This window comes from Nerophis lumbriciformis, linkage group LG07, assembly GCF_033978685.3.
Source record: "Nerophis lumbriciformis linkage group LG07, RoL_Nlum_v2.1, whole genome shotgun sequence".
NCBI lineage: Eukaryota > Metazoa > Chordata > Actinopteri > Syngnathiformes > Syngnathidae > Nerophis > Nerophis lumbriciformis.
In genome coordinates this window covers 44,115,001-44,131,929 of record NC_084554.2, presented here as the reverse complement: position 1 = coordinate 44,131,929, position 16,929 = coordinate 44,115,001, and the positions used below count along the sequence as shown (strand labels likewise).

At 40.9% G+C, this 16,929-nt stretch overlaps 1 protein-coding gene across 2 annotated transcripts in view; it reads left to right on the top strand.

The window, feature by feature from the left end:
* drosha (drosha ribonuclease III) overlaps nucleotides 1-16,929 on the top strand; it is a 298,514-nt gene that overhangs the window by 77,003 nt on the left and 204,582 nt on the right. For both annotated transcript variants that reach the window (XM_072913522.1, XM_061965099.1), the window contains exon 17: nucleotides 15,554-15,661. In XM_072913522.1, the coding sequence (XP_072769623.1) occupies nucleotides 15,554-15,661 (108 nt within the window). The remainder of the gene's footprint in view (nucleotides 1-15,553; nucleotides 15,662-16,929) is intronic.

Sequence of the window (16,929 nt, the reverse complement as noted above, 5' to 3'; positions counted from 1 at the left end):
AGACATAAAACAAGCGCACCTTCTTACATACGTCACATACTGTCGCGCGTACAACGTCATACGCTCTCGCGGAGCAGAGAGGTAGCGGCGTGGGTAAAGTTAACTGTGGCAGGTGGTGCTAGTGGAGCGGTGTGAGTGCTAATACGAGATAGAGAAGGTGCCAATCTGGTAACAAATGGAGGAAGAAGAATTAATTCCGAAGAAAAACAGCACAGGGTCCATCGTCTGGCGGTGGTTTGGCTTCAAGCGGGAAGATGTTGAACAGACAACCGTAATGTCAAGTATGCGGCAAAAACGTTGCTACAAAAAGTAGCTGCACTACTAATTTGTCGCATCATTTGAAAAGTCACCCGCTAGAGAATAAGGAGTGCTTGAAACTCTGCATGTCAACATCTCCGGCCGGTGCCACACCCAACAAAATGCCCAAGCAACCAGCACTGACCCAATTGAGCCTGGCGTCTTCCATTTCCACATCAACACCGTATGAAAAAAATAGTCGAAAACAGGACATAATGTCCGCAGTAACCTACCACATAGCGAAGGACATATACTATTTGATTTCCTATTATGCTGCTAATTTTTATTTGACAGTTATTGAAATACATCATGCACAAAAGTGCACTTTATTTGTTTTTAACTATTGTAGTGGCGTTCTGTACAAAAAGTGCACCTTAATTTAGTGTTGTTTTGATGTCATCTTAGTGACATCATGCACAAAAGTGCACTAATAGCTTGTTTTAAAATGTCTCTGACAATCTTGCACTTTCTGTTTTGAAATGACATTAATGTTTGATAAATACAGTTTTGGTGAATTGACTTAGTTGGGATTTCTTTCTCTGCATGAAAGTTTAATATTAGCATATATTAATGCAGTATAAACAAGAATGTTTTAATGTACAACCAAAATCATCACACTGGTGTGATTATATGCATCAAGTGTTAATTCAGGGCTAAAGCAAAATATCGAAATACAGTGCCCTCCAAAAGTATTGGAACGGTGAGGCCAGTTCCTTTATTTTTGTTGTAGACTAAAAACATTTGGGTTTGACATTAAAAGATGAATATGAGACAAGAGATCAACATTTCAGCTTTCATTTCCAGGTATTTACATCTGGATCTGATACACAACTTAGAAGATAGCATTATTTGTAATAGAACACAACATTTTAGGTGAGCAAAAGTATTGGAACATATAAACTTAAAATAGATTAAAGTGAATAAGACTTAATATTTAGTTGCAAACCCTTTGCTTTCAATAAGTGCATCAAGCCTGTGAGCCATTGACATCACCAAACTTTTGCATTCTTCTTTTGTGATGCTTTTCCAGGCTTTCAGTGCAGCCTCTTTCAGTTGTTGTTTGTTTTGGGGGGTTATTCCCTTCAGTCTCCTCTTCAGCAGGTAAAATGCATGCTCTATTGGGTTTAAGTCTGGAGACTGACTTGGCCAGTCTAAAACCTTCCACTTCTTGCCCCTGATCAACTCCTTTGTTGTTTTGGTCGTTATCTTGCTGCATGATGAAGGATCTCCCAATCAGTTTGGTTGCATCTTTCTTTAAATTAGCAGACAAAATGTTTCTGTAGACTTCTGAGTTCATTTTGCTGCTGCCATCATGTGTACATCATCAATGAAGATGACGTCCCAGAAGAAGCCATGCAAGCCCAAGCCATGACATTATGTTTCACAGATGAGCTTGTATGTTTGGGATTATGAGCAGATCCTTTCTTTCTCCAAACGTTCGCCTTTCCATCACTTTGAAAGAAGTTCATCTTTGTCTCATGAGTCCCATAAAAGAGGCTCATCTCTGTACCTTTTGGCACATTCCAGCCTGGCCTTCCTGTTCTTCTTGCTAATGAGTGGTTTGCATCTTCTGGTGTAGCCTCTGTACTTCTGTTCATGAAGTCTTCTGCCAACATTAGATTGTGATACCTTCACTCCTGCCCTCTGGCTCTGGAGGTCGTTGCTGATGTCACCAACAGTTGTTCTTTGTAGCCATCACAATGTTTCTCTCATCAACTCCTGATGTTTTCCTTGGTCTACCTGTTCCACGTCTGTTGCTTAGTACACCAGTGATTTCTTTCTTCTTCAGGACATTCCAAATGGTGGTACTGGCTATGGCCAAAGTTTGTGCAATGGCTCTGATTGATTGTCCATCTTCTCTCAGATTCACAATTGCTTCTTTTTCACCCATAGACAGCTCTCTGGTTTTCATGTTGGTTCCACCTGTAGGTTGAAACAAAAGGTGCTATCTTCTAAGTTGTGTATCAGATCCAGATGTAAATACCTGGAAATGAAAGCTGAAATCTCTTGTCCCATTTTCATCTTTTGAAGTCAAACCCAACTGTTTTCAGTCTACAACAAAAATAAACGAATTGGACTCACTGTTCCAATACTTTTGGAGGGCACTGTATATATCGTGTATCGTGACATGGCCTAAAAATATTGAGATATTAATAAAAGGCCATATCGCCCAGCCCTACTGAGAACACAATATAAAGTGCTATACAGTACTGTATATCAAACAAAGTGATGGATCAACTCTCTATTAATTAACAAGCCAAAACAACAAGCTATACTGTCCTGCTCTGCCAACACGCGCACATAGGTCCCTTTGGTGCCCTCACAAACAACCGAAAAGCACAACAAATATTGAACTTTAACAACCATATTGCTACAAATATAGAAAATACAAGTAGTACAATTGACTTCACCTTGTCGTCGGCGATTGTGTTGCTAACTGGAGAGCAGGGAGCAGGAAGATGAGGAGGCAATCTTTAATTGGCTTGCGAGTTAGTGCCTTCCCCTGTGCTGTGGAAAAAGTCTGCTTTGGCAAATTTTTGCAGAAAAGTCCGGTTCATCACAATTAAAAATGTGTTGTGGTACGGAGCCTGCTTCGATTCTTCCATACTTGCGAGCGCCATTGTTGTACTCCTCGCAAATAGTCTTTTTTCCTCGGTGAAACATGGCGGAAATGTCTGTTCGCAGTGACCGCAGTAGCAAACATTAGGGAAGCAACGATTCTTGGTATTATCCTGAACGGAACAATCCACCTTTATTGACCGTGATCCTGTGTGTCCATGTGTTTTTGTGAAAGTGTGTCCGTGTGCGCGACCATCTTGTTCCACCTCTGTGAAAGTCAGCCTCCTCACAACGTGAGTAATGTTCAGACGCGTTGTGCCTCATCCCCCTCACACTGCTGGAAGTGCAGCCCAGAAGAACAAAATAAAGAAATATGACTATACTAGCATAGAAGTTCAAACATAAAAATTAAATGGAGTCGTGACTTTATTTTCACTATCTGCTACAGCTCACCAGTAATCCTGCACTGAATGCAGACTTGCAGGCACTCAGAGAACGTCTATGTAACTGTATTGGTCCCGACTGGCAGAATCAACACACCTACTAATTTAATCGGAAAAGGCATTTTTATACCTCAATATTTTTTAATCAGACCTTTTTTATGCGTCTGCAAAGATTCCAGTCCTCTGGTATGACATGTACTAAATAAAAACTTGTCCCTGCTGTAGTACCAGTATATCGGTATAAAAACTCTGCAGACACACACTTTGTGTTTTTTTGTGTCTGTTTGTGGATTAAAAAAAAACATTTTGTTTCTGACATAATCATTAAACTTGATTTATGTGTTGGTACACATTATTTTACAGTACCTCAAATTCAAACTGCATTTTAATGTATTTTCATTCAAAATAAACCACAGTATTTGAGTTTTAAAAATTCCAAAATATAGTTCACCGCTGGTTTGCCAAAGAAGCACTGATGTATACAAGTAATCAAAGAATACAAATATTAATTTACCATTTGAAAGTGTTCGGTACATGTTCACTTGAAATACAAGACCCAAAACCAGTGAAGTTGGCACGTTGTGTAAATCGTAAATAAAAACAGAATACAATGATTTGCAAATCCTTTCCAACTTATATTCAATTGAATAGACAGCAAAGACAATATATTTAAAGGGGAACATTATCACCAGACCTATGTAAGCGTCAATATATACCTTGATGTTGCAGAAAAAAGACCATATATTTTTTTTAACTGATTTCCGAACTCTAAATGGGTGAATTTTGGCGAATGAAACGCCTTTCTATTATTCGCTCTCGGAGCGATGGCGTCACAACGTGACATCACATCGGGAAGCAATCCGCCATTTTCTCACTTTCGTCGGTGTGTTGTCGGAGGGTGTAACAACACGAACAGGGACGGATTCAAGTTGCACCAGTGGCCCAAAGATGCGAAAGTGGCAAGAAATTGGACGAAATTTGTTCAAAATACGAGGCTGTGGGGAAAGCCGACGAAATGGTCAGTCGTTTGTTCCGCACACTTTACCGACAAAAGCTATGCTACGACAGAGATGGCAAGAATGTGTGGATATCCTGCGACACTCAAAGCAGATGCATTTCCTATGATAAAGTCAAAGAAATCTGCCGCCAGACCCCCATTGAATCTGCCGGAGTGTGTGAGCAATTCAGGGACAAAGGACCTCGGTAGCACGGCAAGCAATGGCGGCAGTTTGTTCCCGCAGACGAGCGAACTAAACCCCCTGGATGTCTTGGCTCACACCGTCCCTTATGCCACCGAAGATGATCAAGAGAAGAATATCGACCCTAGCTTCCCTGGCCTGCTGACATCAACTCCAACACTGGACAGATCAGCTTTCAGGAAAAGACAGCGGATGAGGGTATGTCTACAGAATATATTAATTGATGAAAACTTTATTCATTACTCGCGGTTTTACGTAAATTATTATACATAAACTGTGTTTACCAATAATTTAGCTTAAAAACATTTCTTTTTTTCAATCATTCGAGTACTTTCGGGTAGTCTTGTGTAATGCAGTGTTTTGTGTCTATTTAGGTATGGTTAACCTAAGTGCTGAAATCATGGAAAAATATATGTTCTTAGCACGCCTGAAATGGGCTGTCTGCACTCTCAAAGTGCATGTTGTTGCCAAATGTATTTCATATGCTGTAAACCTAGTTCATAGTTGTTAGTAATTATCTTATCAGACAGTGTTAAGCCGCTGAAATCTGAGTCTGAATCCGAGCTAATGTAGCTATACCTTGCTGTTTGTTTGTATTGGCATCACTGTGTGACGTCACAGGAAAATGGACGGGTGTATATAACGATGGTTAAAATCAGGCACTTTGAAGCTTTTTTTAGGGATATTGCGTGATGGGTAAAATTTTGAAAAAAACTTCGAAAAATAAAATCAGCCACTGGGAACTGATTTTTAATGGTTTTGACCCTTCTGAAATTGTGATAATGTTCCCCTTTAATGTTCAAACTGAGAAACATAAATTTTTTTTTGCAAATAATCATTAACTTTGAATTTAATGGCAACAACACATTTTTCCCACTGTGTTACATGGCCTTTCCTTTTAACAACACTCAATAAATGTTTGGGAACTGAGGAGACCAATTTTTGAAGCTTTTCAGGTGGAATTTTTTCCCATTCTTGCTTGATGTACAGCTTAAGTTGTTCAACAGTCCGGGGTCTCTGTTGTGGTATTTTAGGCTTCATAATGCGCCACACATTTTCAATTGGAAACAGGTCTGGACTACAGGCAGGCCACTCTAGTGCCCACATTTTTTTACTACGAAGCCACGTTGATGTAACACTTGGCTTGGCATTGTTTTACTGAAATAAGCAGGGGCGTCCATGATAAGGTTGCTTGGATGACAACATATGTTGCTCCAAAACCTGTATGAAGTGAATTGAAGTGAATTCTATTTATATAGCGCTTTTCTCTAGTGACTCAAAGCACTTTTACATAGTGAAACCCAATATCTAAGTTACATTTGAACCAGTGTGGGTGGCACTGGGAGCAGTTGGGTAAAGCGTCTTGCCCAAGGACACAACGGCAGTGACTAGGATGGTGGAAGCGGGGATCGAACCTGGAACCCTCAAGTTGCTGGCACGGCCACTCTACTAACCGAGCTATACCGCCCCAGTATGTACCTTTCAGCGTTAATGGCGCCTTCACAGATGTGTAAGTTACCCATGCCTTGGGCACTAATACACCCCCATACCATCACAGATGCTGGCCTTTGAACTTTGCGCCTATAACAGTCCTGATGGTTCTTTTTCTCTTTGGTTCGGAGGACACGACGTCCACAGTTTCCAAAAACAATTTGAAATGTGTACTCGTCAGACCAAAGAACACTTTTCCACTTTGCATTAGTCCATCTTAGATGAGCTCAGGCACAGCAAATCCGGTGGCGTTTCTGGGTGTTGTTGATAAATGGCTTTCACTTTGCATAGTAAAGTTTTAACTTGCACTTACAGATGTAGCAATGAACTCTAGTTACAGACAGTGGTTTTCTGAAGTGTTCCTGAGCCCACGTCGTGATATCCTTTACACACTGATGTCGGTTTTTGATGCAGTACCGCCTGAGGGATCGAAGTTCACGGTCTTGTCGCTAACGTGCAGTGATTTCTCCAGATTCTCTGAACCTTTTGATGATATTGCGGATCGTAGATGGTGAAATTCCTAAATTAATAGCTCGTTGAGAAATGTTGTTCTTTAACTGTTCGACAATTTGCTCACATTTTTGTTCTCAAAGTGGTGAGCCTCGCCTCATCCTTGTTTGTGAATGACTGAGCATTTCATAGAAGCTGCTTTTATACCCAATCATGGCACCCACCTGTTCCCAATTAGCCTGTTCACCTTTGGGATGTTCCAAATAAGTGTTTGATGAGCATTCCTCAACTTTCTCAGTCTTTTTTGACATTTGTGACAGCTTTTTTGAAACCTGTTGCAGGCATCAAATTCCAAATGAGCTAATATTTGCAAAACAATAACAGTTTACCAGTTTGAACGTTAAGTACCGTATTTTCCGCACTATAAGCCGCCCCGGGTTATTAGCCGCACCTTCAATGAATGGCATATTTCAAAACTTTGTCCACCTATAAGCCGCCCCGGACTATAAGCCGCGCCTACGCTGCGCTAAAGGGAATGTCAAAAAAACAGTCAGGTCAGTCAAACTTTAATAATATATTAAAAACCAGCGTTCTAACAACTCTGTCCCAAAATGTACGCAAATGTGCAATCACAAACATAGTAAAATTCAAAATAGTGCAGAGCAATAGCAACATAATGTTGCTCGAACGTTAATGTCACAACACACAAAATAAACATAGCGCTCACTTTCTGAAGTTATTCTTCATTCGTAAATCCTTCGAATTCTTCGTCTTCGGTGTCCGAATTGAAAAGTGTGTGTATAAGGTAAGACATATTATCTGGCACTTTGTTTCGCAATATTATGCAAACACAACTTTTCTTACCTTCTGGTACCTGCTGATCTGTATTTGGGATCTCTATAAATCCTGAAAAATTGTGCGAGTCCGCCTTTGTAGTCCGTGACGACACCGTAGTCTATAAGCGTCTTTTCATGAACCGGAAACACCAAGAAGCACCACCTTTAAAATCATCCAGGTGAAGTTCGCTTGCTAGCGTTGTTGCCTTCATTCGAATAGTGATGGTGCTGACACTTCTGCTTGCTGCTCTCTGCTCAACAACCCACTGTTCGAGTTTGTCCTCCAACAGTTGCCATCTTGCTTTGTTCCCTCGGAAACTCTGTTTTGTCTTCTTTACCTGGCGCAGGTCATCTTCTTGCTTCCTCCACCTACGCACCATTGATTCATTTATGTTATATTCTCTTGCTGCTGCTCTATTTCCGTGTTCTTCGGCATGACTTATTGCCTTAAGTTTAAATTCTGCGTTATACGCGTGTCGCTTAGTAGGAGCCATTTTGTGGTCTGGTCTTTACAGATGTAAACACACAAAGGAAATGAAACGAAAATCCGCGCGCTTCTTCTTCTTCCGGGGGCGGGTGGTTGCTTACAGTAGAAGAAGAAGCGCTTCCTGTTCTATGGGGGCGGGTGCTTACCTTGGCGGTTGCTTGCGTAGAAGAAGAAGCGCTTCCTGTTCTACCGGGAAAAAAGATGGCGGCTGTTTACCGAAGTTGCGAGACCTAAACTTTATGAAAATGAATCTTAATATTTATCCATATATAAAGCGCACCGGGTTAAAAGCCGCACTGTCAGCTTTTGAGTAAATTTGTGGTTTTTAGGTGCGGCTAATGGTGCGGAAAATACGGTATCTTGTCTTTGCAGTCTATTCAATTGAATATAAGTTGAAAAGTATTTGCAAATCATTGTATTTTCTTTTTATTTACCATTTACACAACATGCCAACTTCACTGGGTTTGGGTTTGTAAAGGTCTTATAGGATTCACTACAGTAATGATACTTTGTTTACTGCAGAATGTTTGAGATGACAAGCAAAAAATCTCTTTACCCCACAAAACGTACCGAAAAAGAAGCAAAACCGTGACTCCAAAACGAGGTATGGACAGCAGCGTTGGTTACCTGTACTGTTGTACCTCTAGTAAACACAATTATACATATGAACAAAATGACAGTTGTCAGCTGTTAGCATATATTACCTCAGTCAAACTTGGTAGAAATGTCTGTTTCAAGATACTGCAGTAGTAAACAGTAGGGATGTGTTACTCTCTATAATCCTGCACGGGACAACAATCAGCTTTCATTAAAAAAGAAGCTGATTCAGAACGGATGATAGGAAAAAAAATGAATCGTGATAATTTTTTGGGCCATATCGCTCAGTAGCTTTTTCTCATTGCATGATACTTTTAACTCTATTATCCATTTTTGAACAGCCACGTTCCGCGTTCAATCGTAAACCCCCGCATGACATAATCATACGTTTGTAGTGTGAAACATTTATTAAATGATAATAATGATATAGTTATTTAGTGTAACGATTGTACTCATGTCAGGGTGGGACTGGGCGACATGGACCAAAGCTGAGATCCCGGTATTTTTAGTCCGAATGGCGATATACGGTATATACCGGTATCTTAAACAAATCGTGCAAAGTGCTTAAAGTTGCCGAAGTGTTTTATGGCTAGATAGCCAGTGTTGAGAGTAAGCAGTAACGTACCGTAATGCTTATTCTTATAAAGTAATTACCGTATTTTTCGGACTATAAGTCGCAGTTTTTTTCATAGTTTGCGATTTATGTTTTTTTCCTTCTTTATTATGCATTTTCGGCAGGTGCGACTTATACTCCGAAAAATACGGTAGTTAGCCGTTATGTCAAAGCAGTTTTTGTTAATTTTGTTAATTAACATTAGGTTTATAGCCTCTTGTGCGCGGAGATAGATGGAGTTTCTACTCGCTCACCGCGGTAAAGGCCACTGGCTCTTCAGTTTGAAACTACCGTATTTTTCGGACTATAAGTCGCAGTTTTTTTCATAGTTTGGCCGGGGGTGCGACTTATACTCAGCAGCGACTTATGTGTGAAATTATTAACACATTACCGTAAAATATCAAATAATATTATTTAGCTCATTCATGTAAGAGACTAGACGTATAAGATTTCATGGGATTTAGCGATTAGGAGTGACAGATTGTTTGGTAAACGTATAGCATGTTCTATATGTTATAGTTATTTGAATGACTCTTACCATAATATGTTACGTTAACATACCAGGCACGTTCTCAGTTGGTTATTTAGGCCTCGTATAACTTACACTTATTCAGCCTGTTGTTCACTATTCTTTATTTATTTTAAATTGCCTTTGAAATGTCTATTCTTGGTGTTGGCTTTTATCAAATACATTTCCCCAAAAAATGCGACTTATATGTTTTTTTCCTTCTTTATTATGCATTTTTCGGCCGGTGCGACTTATAGTCCGAAAAATACGGTACTCTTCAGCCGCTATATTAGTTTAGTCCGCACAGGCTATCGGGAGAGGTACTTTCACGCCAAGGAGGAGCTAAACATTTGACACACCGAGCAGCAGAGAGGAGCTATTGCTACCTGCTGTGCTAAGTCGCTAACAGAATTGCACAACATGAACAGATGAGATTAGTGATAAAGTCGCTACAAGGAGAGCTATAGGTTCTCAAGCAAGTTGGTGTATGTTTAGATAAAGCTGTACTCACTCACCAATTGCCAAATGCAGTCGCTGACCAAAGCACTGCATCACTCTAGAGTCGAGAAGTCTGTACCGGAGCCGCCGTATTCTTTTGAAAAGTTTGTTGTGCTGCGTCGTCGTGTGCCAGAGAAGCCTACCTAAACATGCAAGGGGCGGGGTTGAGCTAAAGGGAATGCCCTGTGTTGCACCCGTCAGGTGCAGAGAAGAGCAAACAGAGGGTGGCCGTATAAACAACTTTAACACTGTTACAAATATGCGCCACACTGTGAACCCATACCAAACAAGAATGACAAACACATTTTGGGAGAACATCCGCACCGTAACACAACAGAACAAATACCCAGAACCCCTTGCAGCACTAACTCTTCCGGGACGCTACAATATACATCCCCGCTACCCCCTACCTCCCCCACCCCCCACCCCAATCCCGCCCACCTCAACCTCCTCATGCATGTCCCAAATTCCAAGCTGCTGTTTTGAGGCATGTTAAAAAAAATAATGCATTTTGTGACTTCAATAATAAATATGGCAGTGCCATGTTGGCATTTTTTTCCATAATTTGAGTTGATTTATTTTGGAAAACCTTGTTACATTGTTTAAAGCGTCCAGCGGGGCATCACAACAAAATTAGGCATAATAATGTGTTAATTCCACGACTGTATATATCGGTAACGGTTGATATCGGTATCAGTAATTAAGAGTTGGATAATATCAGAATATCGGTAAAAAAAAAGCCATTACCGAACATCTCTAGTTCTCATTAATAATACAAGTGTTTGCTATGCATTGCTCTAATTTTTAAACTGACATGCACCAAACTTTCTGTCACAGACCGTTTAGGCAGCATGCTACTTTGACCTGATTGTGACCTTTTTCATTTTGCTTCCATTTTTCTCCTGACATGACGCAACTTAACCCTGTTGCTAGTTTGATCGAACCCCAGGCTTCACAGAAACACACAAATCGATACACTTGTTCATTGTCTGCTTTTATTTCTGCAGATTCTCTCTTCCGCCGTTTCGCAATTGTTCTGCCCGTCAGCTGTAATGGAATAATTGGCACCCCGGTCGCGCGTGGTCCTCTTTTGCGAGCATGCATGCAGCGGCCATCGCCTATAGCTGATGCTCACATTTGGAGAGGCATGACAGCGAGTTCTAGTCTCATAAGCCAGACCTCTCTTGCAGCAAGGTCTAGCAAAGAGGATCCGATCCATAATTGCCACCCAATTATATTTGCTTCAAGCTGGACTGCTGCGACTAATTGGTTCATGAATAATTTCAGGCCGAAAGTGCGGCGCTACCACTCTGCACCACGTGTCACGACGTCGAGAGATGGCGCCGGATCTGCCCCCCCAAAACTTTTATTTTATTCAGAAAAGCAATTCGGAATAAAATGGGCCTCGCCGTGATTGACATAGCTTGACAGCGCCAAGGTTGTTTTACTTGAAAGGCGCTTGCCAAGGTCTGGCCTTCACTTTGGAGAAAGAGATGTGGGAATATTCACCGTGATTCACTGCTGTTGTCCTGTGGTGTCCTTCATCAGTGCATGTGAAGGCTATCAAGCATTCACAGAAAGAAAGAGAAAAAAAAAAAAAAGTAGGCTTATTTGATTCTCTGAAAAAGAGGCAAGGTGTGTGGCTCTGCATAATATAGTGCATGTGAGGTTTATCTTGTTACTCATCAATGTGACTCCAAAATAGTATACATTTTGTCAGGTAAACATGTTAAAGGTCATCAGCTAAAACTGCACAAAAACAAGGCCATATTTAATTCAGTTAAAATACAAAAGACAAATACCAACAATAAAATAGGTCTGTGATGTCATTACTCGTGTTTTCCGGACTGAAGTGGCCACTTGCGACAACATTGCAGGTGAAAACATGTAAAGTGTGGCAACATCCATCCATCCATCCATCCATTTTCTACCGCTTAATCCCTTCGGGGTCGCGGGGGGCGCTGGAGCCTATCTCAGCTACAATCGGGCGGAAGGCGGGGTACACCCTGGACAAGTCGCCACCTCATCACAGGGCCAACACAGATAGACAGACAACTTTCACACTCACATTCACACACTAGGGCCAATTTAGTGTTGCCAATCAACCTATCCCCAGGTGCATGTCTTTGGAGGTGGGAGGAAGCCGGAGTACCCGGAGGGAACCCACGCAGTCACGGGGAGAACATGCAAACTCCACACAGAAAGATCCCGAGCCCGGGATTGAACCCAGGACTGCTCAGGACCTTCGTATTGTGAGGCAGATACACTAACCCCTCTTCCACCGTGCTGCCCAGTGTGGCAACATTTCACCCTAAATTGTCAACAGAAACAGGTGTAACTTTGAAGCCACATTGTACATTGACACATTTTGTTTTGAACATAATTGTGAATTTTTTATAAACCCCCAAATATGGATATTCTTAGTACGAACAGTAGTGTTGTATACAGTCGTGGTCAAAAGTTTACATACACTTGTAAAGAACATAATGTCATGGCTGTCTTGAGTTTCCAATAATTTCTACAACTCTTGTTTTTTTTTTGATGGAGTGATTGGAGCACTTACTTGTTTGTCACAAAAAACATTCATGAAGTTTGGTTCTTTTATGAATTTACCGTTGCTCCGGAGTATAAGTCGCACCGGCCGAAAATGCATAACAAAGAAGGAAAAAAACATATTTAAGTCGCATTTTTTGGGGAAATTTATTTGATAAAACCCAACACCAAGAATAGACATTTGAAAGGCAATTTAAAACAAATAAAGAATAGTGAACAACAGGCTGAATAAGTGTACGTTATATGAGGCATAAATAACCAACTGAGAACGTGCCTGGTATGTTAACGTAACATATTATGGTAAGAGTCATTCAAATAACTATAACATATAGAACATGCTATACGTTTATCAAACAATCTGTCACTCCTAATCGCTAATCTCAGTTTTTATAAGTTACCGCCAATGTTGAAATGATCAATTTTCATAGGTACAGAAGTAGTAGCAGCCAGTTAGCATCTTTTTTTCCACAATGCACTTCTGCCATGACTCGCCCCCCGCCAAATTTTTATTGGTTGACGTGTGTGTGTGACGATTGCTGATATACGCCTAGTCTCTTACGTGAATGAGCTAAATAATATTAATTGATATTTTACGGTAATGTGTTAATAATTTCACACATAAGTCGCTCCAGAGTATAAGTCGCACCCCCGGCCAAACTATGAAAAAAAATGCGATTTATAATCCCTAAAATACGGTATTATCGGTCTACTGAAAATGTGACCACATCTGCTGTCCCTTCGCAAGTTTCACTGCAATAAGGCGTTTTTGGTAGCCATCCACAAGCTTCTGGCAAGCTTCTGGTTGAATTTTTGACCACTCCTCTTGACAAAATTGGAGCAGTTCAGCTAAATTTGTTGGTTTTCTGACATGGACTTGTTTCTTCAGCATTGTCCACATGTTCTTAATGGGGTTTAAGTCAGGACTTTGGGAAGGGCATTTTAAAACCTTAATTCTAGCCTGATTTAGCCATTCCTTTACCACTTTTGACGTGTGTTTGCGGTCACTGTCCTGTTGGAACACCCAACTGCGCCCAAGACCCAACCTCCGGGCTGATGATTTTAGGTTGTCCTGAAGAATTTGGAGGTAATCCTCCTTTTTCATTGTCCCATTTACTCTCTGTAAAGCACCGGTTCCATTGGCAGCAAAACAGGCCCAGGGCATAATACTACCACCACCATGTAGAGTTGTAGAAATGATTGGAAACTCAAGACAGCCATGACATTATGTCCTTCACAAGTGTATGTAAACGTTTGACCACGACTGTATATATACACACAAATACATACATATGTCTAACTATAGTATATCTATACTATTTATACACTAGTGGCGGCTGCCAATCTTTTAATTAGGGGAAGCTCATTCTAAGCTACTCTCTAAACTTTAGAAAGAGGTTCCGCAGCCTCCGAAGCAGAACCTCGAGGTTCTGTAACAGCTTCTTCCCTCAGGCCGTAAGACTCTTGAACGGATCATAATTAAATTATCCCCTCAACTCCCCCCAAAATGGATTAACTCGCTGGAATAAAAAAGACAATATAACATTCATCCATAAACGTGGACACACGTGAAAAAGTGCAATATATTTATCTGTACAGTAATCTATTTATTTATATATATTTATTTATTTTATATATATATTTATATATTATTTATATTTATTTATTTATTTATTTATACATGCACCTTATTGCTTTTTTATCCTGCACTACCATGAGCTTATGTAACAAAATTTCGCTCTTATCTGTGCTGTAAAGTTCAAATTTGAATGACAATAAAAAGGAAGTGTAAGTCTAAACACAAATACAATATGCAATAACAGCCACCTCATACTTGCAGTATTTTGCGACTTAGAATGCATATAAAAAAGAAAAATATCTATTTTTGTCTTACATCGGGATTGTGAATGATAGGCAAAATTCTAAAAAAGTGCAATTCCCCTTTAAGGTTATGCTAACAGCACCAATTAGTTCTATACTTTTGGTCTAGACTTGAGTACTGTACCACAAGTATGAAGGCGAGCTGAGAAGAACTAGATCAAGGTGGAAATAAAGTCAGGGACAAACACCTCCTGAAGTGGCAGACTTACAGAGGGCGGCCATCTGCCTCGACTGCATAATGTGTCACTTTATGTTAGTGTGACTTGTGGAATGTACGGGGGAATAACTGACAGTGCTCAGTGATTCTAAAAAGTTCTAAGATCCTGCTTCAGTCTGTCTGGATCTTCTGTTTTCGTCACAGAGCTAACGCTGGAATCAAAGGGACTTAGTCGTCTTAGAGACAAACAATCAACACAGCATAATATCATTTTGGTTTTGTTAATTGGCTGTTTAACAATTCTAGAGAAGTGTGTCATCGCGGGGACCCTTGTGACGGCCCCCGTGACGGCCCCCGGGCTCCCTGTCAACACCTCTGGACGCCGCCGGTCTCGCCCTGCCCTGTAGCGCTAATTAAAACACGGACGCTGGGCTCCTCTCATGTGTTGGCTCGGAGGTTAATGCGCTCCAAACCGCCTTTGCCATCTTGGTGTCTCGCGGCCGCCTCCGTGTGAACCGCCACTAATGATGGAGCCTCATTCGCCGACCGCCGGCTGCTCTCCAGCCCGCCGTTATTCTCACTTTCTCTCGGCACCAGCTTCTTTTCATTTCACACAGCCAGGCTCAGCTGTCGGTGTTTGTGTGAGAATAAGTGTGTCAACATGTGTGAAATGGGCTTCGATCCCACCGTCCCGCCCCGAAAGTGAATTTCCCTCTTGTCTGTCATTCCACGCCGCAGATATTGGGTTTGTGATTATTTCATCTGTGTTGCCTAGCACCTCTTAATAAATAATGACTGACTGATTGATTTCTCCCTCAGTCCCCTCCTCCTATCAACTCTCACCCTTTGCTTCTGTCAAGCTCCTCATCACACACTCGCCTGCAACACGCTGCTGTCCATCCTCTTTCATATTAGACATGAGCCCCACTCAGGTTTTTTCCCCCCTTCTGTGCCGCCTTCTTGATCATTCTCTTTGTGCTCCCACAGCACGCCATGATGCTGCCCGTCCTCACCCATCACGTCCGCTACCACCAGTGTCTCATGCACCTGGACAAGCTCATCGGCTACGTCTTCAAGGAGCGCTGCCTCCTGCAGGTAACACCGCGCACCCCCACACCGTTCAAAGCAGAGCCACAAGCTGAGAGTTGGACAAGTTGTAACCATACATTCTAGCCTCTGGTCATTCACAATGGTCTTGGATCACAACCCGATAGAAATTCAGTCCTAGTAGCATTAACAAACAATGGTGCCCATTGTTGACCGTGTAGACCAGGGGTGCTCATTACGTCGATCGCGATCTACCGGTCGATCTCGGAGGGTGTGTCAGTCGATCACCAGCCAGGCATTAAAAAAATAGTCCTAAAAATGAGCGATCATAAATCTTCACTATGACGTCACTTTCGTCACTTGATTGACATTCACGGCACCCGAGGGTCTTCTGAGATGACGCTGGCTGCTGCCAGCTCATTAAAATTACCGACTGGAAGGCGAGAAACACTTCATTTCAACAGACTCTGGCGCCGTACCTGTCGTCAAAACTCCAAAGACCGACTGCACAGTTGCACAATAAAAGCTCTGCTTCATCCTGTCTGCTCTACCAAAATAAGAGTCTCAGAAAGCTGGCGTGCACAAGCTAGCAAGCTACGGAGTTTGCCGACAATGTATTTCTTGTAAAGTGTATACAAAGGAGTACGGAAGCTGGACAAATAAGATGCCAAAAACCAACCACTTTCATGTGGTATTGGACAGAAAGGAGGACTTTTTTTCTCCTCCATTCGAAAATGCGGACGTTATCATCACCACTGTCTGATTCCAATCAATGCAAGTCATCACAATCAGGTAATACACCAACTTATATTCTTGTCTTCATGAAAGAAAGGAATCTATATGTGTTAAACATGCTTGTATTATCTTTAACCACCTTTAAGTTGTTAACAATATTAACTATATGTGTTAAACATGCTTGTTTTATCTTTAACCACCTTTAAGTTGTTAACAATATTAACTATTTGTGTTAAACATGCTTGTATTATTTTTAACCACCTTTAACTTGTTAACAATATTAACTATATGTGTTAAACATACTTGCATTATCTTTAAACACCTTTAACTTGTTAACAATATTAACTATATGTATTAAACATACTTATATTATCATTAAACACCTTTAATGTATTAACAATATTAACTATATGTGTTAAACATGCTTGCATTATCATTACACCTTTAACTTGTTAACAAAAACATATATTTCATAAATAATTAAATATAAATTATATATATGAATGAGGTAGATCCCCACGACTTGATCAATTGAAAAGTAGCTCGCCTGCAGAAAAAGTGTGAGTACCCCTGGTGTAGAC